The sequence below is a fragment of the Vicia villosa genome, linkage group LG3 (genome assembly GCF_029867415.1).
Source record: "Vicia villosa cultivar HV-30 ecotype Madison, WI linkage group LG3, Vvil1.0, whole genome shotgun sequence".
Lineage (NCBI taxonomy): Eukaryota > Viridiplantae > Streptophyta > Magnoliopsida > Fabales > Fabaceae > Vicia > Vicia villosa.
In genome coordinates this window covers 66,436,847-66,442,129 of record NC_081182.1, presented here as the reverse complement: position 1 = coordinate 66,442,129, position 5,283 = coordinate 66,436,847, and the positions used below count along the sequence as shown (strand labels likewise).

The 5,283-nt window shown below is 34.8% G+C and overlaps 1 protein-coding gene across 1 annotated transcript; it reads left to right on the top strand.

Moving 5' to 3' along the window:
- Positions 1-429: 429 nt before the first annotated feature.
- Positions 430-4,099, top strand: LOC131656006 (aminoaldehyde dehydrogenase 1, peroxisomal). Its single transcript, XM_058925792.1, has 15 exons — positions 430-590; positions 743-885; positions 1,183-1,263; positions 1,356-1,504; positions 1,580-1,672; positions 1,755-1,878; positions 2,011-2,076; positions 2,162-2,228; positions 2,478-2,554; positions 2,691-2,804; positions 2,925-3,002; positions 3,095-3,246; positions 3,342-3,402; positions 3,480-3,586; positions 3,680-4,099. The coding sequence occupies exons 1-15, from the start codon at positions 482-484 to the stop codon at positions 3,768-3,770; spliced, it is 1,512 nt and encodes a 503-aa protein (XP_058781775.1). The 5' UTR covers positions 430-481; the 3' UTR covers positions 3,771-4,099.
- The last annotated feature ends 1,184 nt before the right edge of the window (positions 4,100-5,283 follow it).

Here is a 5,283-nt window from a genome sequence, read left to right as displayed (position 1 = left end):
TGGAGAACTGATTTCTCATCAGACGTAGATCATTTGATCGAACTAGGTAAATAATTTTCTTGCATTCTCGCCTACTATTATCTTTTATTGTTTGAGACCATTTATTTAGTTGTCATTGTTCTTTGCCTCCACGTAATTAAAATTAAACTTTGTCATTATCACAAGAAAAATGAACAATAAAATGGAACAATGACAAAGTCATTTCAAGAGTTCACAAAACATTATATTGAAACTTTAAATATAATTTAATTGTATTTAATTATATTTAACTTTTTCTATTTATAGTATCTTTAACATGTGCCCCCTAAGAGCACACGTTAGCCTGACCCTAAAATATAACATCCGTATTCAATTAAAAAAAGTGATGAACATGATGTGGCATCAACTCTACTATTATAATTAATCATTATATTATGGATCATATCATTATTGATCCACTCCTTGAAAACAGAAAGAAACATACGTGACAGAGAGGAGAAAAATGGCAATCACAGTATCAAGTAGACAACTATTCATAGATGGAGAGTGGAGAGTTCCTATCCTCAACAAAAGGATTCCAATCATCAATCCTTCCACTGAAAACATCATAGGTACCTTAATCCATCTCATCTTACATTGCAATATACTATCAAATTTTAATGTTTCTGTTTTTTTTAAAATCAATTTGTGATATGATGTGAATAAAACTACTTGTAAGTTATAAGTTCTTAGTTATGTGCATGGTTGATTAATATACATGCAGGAGATATACCTGCTGCTACTAAGGAAGATGTTGATCTTGCTGTGGATGCTGCTAAAAGAGCCATTTCCAGAAACAAGGGTAGAGATTGGTCTACTGCTTCTGGCTCTCTTCGTGCTCGCTATCTTCGAGCCATTGCTGCAAAGGTTCTAATTCTATTTTATATTTATGTTTTTCATGGATAACAGAACGAAATTATGGATACTTTCCATTTTAGGACTATTTGTGCATGTCTTGAGATTAGTCTCCGTTTAACCATGAAAAAACAAATAGAGAATCTATTTAACTTTAGTTTAACCATGGCAAACATTTTATGAGGTCTTATTTAACTATGGTTTACTCGTGATAAATTTTGGACCTTGTACCGTAGTCCGCCTTGCAGGTCCTCAAAGACGGTCCTAGTCCTGACCAGTTGTCCTTTTTTTTCCTTTCCTTTGTCACAGATAAAAGAGAAAAAGAATGAACTAGGGAAGCTGGAATCAATTGATTGTGGAAAACCGCTGGATGAAGCACTGGGGGATCTGGTAATTAGTATTTGACTATTTGTAATTGAAAAAACATGTGACCATTCATTTTTTTCCGCTTACATAGGACCAGCTGTGGTTTGATTATCTAGGATGATGTTATTGCTTGTTTTGAGTACTATGCTGGGCTTGCTGAAGAGTTGGATTCAAAGCAAAAGGCTCCTATATCTCTTCCTATGGATACCTTCAAAAGCTATATTCTCAAGGAGCCTATTGGTGTTGTTGCATTAATTACTCCATGGTATCTTCTTTTTCATCATCTTAGTAGCTTATGAATTATTTTTCTGCAATTGATGTAATCGATGTTATGTATTAGGAACTATCCCCTCTTAATGGCAACTTGGAAAATTGCTCCGGCTCTGGCTGCTGGTTGTGCTGCAATATTGAAGCCATCTGAATTGGCATCTGTGTATGTTCTCATCAACTATTACAAGCCTGAGCACTATTTGTTAAGTTGATATATCATGATTTCTTATGATTTATAATTTTAGGACATGTTTGGAGTTAGGCGAAATATGCAAAGAAGTTGGCCTTCCTCCTGGTGTTTTGAATATTGTCACTGGATTAGGCCATGAAGCCGGTGCTTCTTTGGCATCCCATCCTGATGTAGATAAGGTTCAAAATTTCTAATGGTTTGAGTCATTTTTTGAATCAAAACTATACGAAGCTAAATCTTGTTCTATATCGTTATCGTGATGTTTTTGAGTTTGCTAAGATATTGTACCATTGTGCCCTCTATTTTGGTAGATTTCATTTACGGGTAGCTCAGCAACTGGGAGCAAGATTATGACAACTGCGGCCCAGCTAGTCAAGGTATGCAAAGAAATGATAGGAACCTTTCTGTTTTTTTGTTATTATTGTTATTAATCTTTCTCCTTTTGTGATTTGTTATGTGCAGCCTGTTTCACTAGAGCTCGGTGGAAAGAGCCCAATTGTTGTTTTCGAGGATGTTGACCTTGATAAGGGTTGGTGTGCCTTCTCAGATATGTCCTCATTGAATAATATTTTCTTGCATTTTGGCATCACATTTTATGAACAACATGTCTTCGTTGATTAACATTTTCTTGCATTTTGGGATCACATTTTATGAACAACAGTCCATATTTTGATTTCTTGTATTGCGAATTTTGGGTATCCGAAACCTTTGGCATGATCCAAACCATTTGTGCATATGCCGTTTATAATTTATTGATCAGTCCTCCATCATTAAACAGTTGCTGAATGGACTGTCTTTGGCTGTTTCTTTACTAATGGCCAGATATGCAGCGCAACATCTCGACTTATTGTGCATGTAAGTTATAGACGCTCTTAAGTTCCCCATTCCGTCAACAATTCATGTTCAAGTTCTGTTATTCAAAAAATTGAACCAGAGATTACCGTAAACATGTTCATAAATATGCATTTGTAGCTTACTTTTACTGTTTCAGGAAAGTATAGCTGTAGAATTTGTGAATAAACTTGTCAAATGGGCCGAAAACATCAAAATTTCGGATCCATTGGAAGAAGGTTGCAAGCTTGGACCTATTGTCAGTGAAGCACAGGTATGTTTTCTGTTTACCAGTTCTGTATACATGAAATATTACTTAACTGACCACTTGATGATGTTAAAATCACACATTAGTTATTTGAAGAGTGATTACGATTTGGCTTGTATGATTCAGTATAAGAAAGTATTGAATATGATCTCAACGGCTAAGAGTGAGGGTGCAACAATTTTGACTGGTGGGCGTCGACCCGAGGTATGATTATACCCTCAAATGTGTGTACTTGGTTCAGTTTTTCTGCGTTTGTCATGAGAAATAATAGTTTGTTTTTCCAAATTCAATGGCAGCATTTGAAGAAGGGATATTTTGTCAAACCAACCATCATAACCGACGTGACTACCTCAATGCAAATTTGGAGAGAAGAAGTATTTGGACCTGTACTCGCCGTAAAAACATTTAGCACCGAGGAAGAAGCTATTGATCTAGCAAATGACACTCAGTGAGTTTGATGAACTGATATTAATTTCACTTCTACAACCAATTTTTTCTTCCCTTGTGGATTGATGCCAATGCTACAAACTTGATATTTCACAGCTATGGTTTGGGGTCTGCTGTAATGTCAAACGATTTAGAAAGATGCGAGCGTCTATCTAAGGTGAGACTAATCCAACATATTATCATATAAAACAACAAAATGGTTATATTTTAAAGCTTTATATTGATATTCTGCAGGCTCTTCAAGCTGGAGTTGTATGGATCAATTGTGCTCAGCCAAGCTTCATTCAAGCTCCATGGGGAGGCATTAAGCGTAGCGGCTTTGGCCGCGAATTAGGAGAATGGTATGAACCTTTGATTCCTAAAATCAGCAATATGCCTTTGATAAGAAATCTGAGAAGTGGAATCTGAATTTCTGTTGTTGTTTTTTGATTCAGGGGACTTGAGAATTACTTGAGTGTGAAGCAAGTTACTAGGTATATATCGGATGAGCCGTGGGGCTGGTATGAATCCCCTTCAAAGCTGTGAAAGTTAATCATGTAAAGTGATGATAAATGTGGTTTCTAAAATCTGGCATGGAATAAGGTGTTTGTGAGTAACACCAAGTTATATAATGTTATGTTATATAAACTGAAATGCAAGATATTGAGTCTATTTCGGAATATGTCAGTTCTTGATTATTAAATCATATTATCAGTAACTTTGATTATGGCAGTGCAGGACAATATTATAGAAATTACTAGCAGGTAAATGTTTTTTGTTTTGTCCATTGATCTTTTTGTACGACACAAGAAAACAAATTGTTGTTCTTTCCTTTTCTTGTCTTTATCAAAAAAAAGATGCGGTTTCGTTGCAAATTTAACCTAATGCATCATAATGATTGAATTAATACAATGAAATTGAAAAGGATAAGTTGTCCTCAAGCTATTATATAGTGCACTGTTCTAAAATAAATTAATTTAAGTAAAGTCACGACCAAAAATATTATGGAGGGCTAAGGATCACCGTGTGCCCAAAGGCAGCTTTCTCAAAATCTACTTTAGAGAAAATATACATGATTGTCATAGGGAAAAGGATACTTTAGTTCATTTTTGTGTGAATATAAATTACTTTACTTTCAACTCATTTTTTTTTATTAAAAAAATATGAAATTTGATTCCATATTTATTAGTGATTGAAATATTTCATCGTCTTTTTTAATATCACCTTTTTTAGCAGAAAAAAGTCATGTTATTTCATTGATTAAAATGTGTTCAATATAATGTAGTATTTCTATCAATAATTGGAAGCTAGCTAAAGATATGACCACTTTAGCTAGGCTATGAATGTTGGTAATTTTAGTATCATCAATGCATTTTGGTAGTAATGTGATTTACTATAGGCCAATGCAATTATGCGTTAAGTTTGAAACGAGTTAGAGTAGTGCGGAGTGCATGCTCGTCGAGCCAAACGCGTAGTTGAATATGAATAATAGAGACGAGCATAACGTTTCGTTTGAATAGTTGCACCCGTTCCCAACGGACATAACGATTCGTTTGAATAGTTGCACCCGTTCCAACAGACATAATTGTTTTCCGAAAAGGTGCGTCTGTTCGTTTCTATTATTGGTCTCCTATATAAGGAGTCTTTTGGTCTCGATTTGGAATACGAAATCATATACTTCCTCTACATTCTGATCTGTTCTCCATTGTCAGAAACAGATTGATTCTTCAAGAATTATCCCCGCAAAGATTTCGTGAACCCAGACAAGTATAGGGTCGAAATACTTTGTTCGCAAAGTGAACGAACACGATTCTTGAAGATATCCAGGATTATCATACCTTTTATCTAACAAACGAACAAAGTATTCTTTCTGATAATCATGGCTGGAGGAGGAAGCACCGTCAAGGAGATGACTAAAAGTTTCGAAAAAATTGGACAAGTTTCAAGGACAATTTACATATGGTGAACACACGAAAAATTTACATCATAAACCGGGTACGCCTTATTATTTCTTATAAAAATTAAAGCTCCGTAAAAATTATGAAATTTTGATCCACAA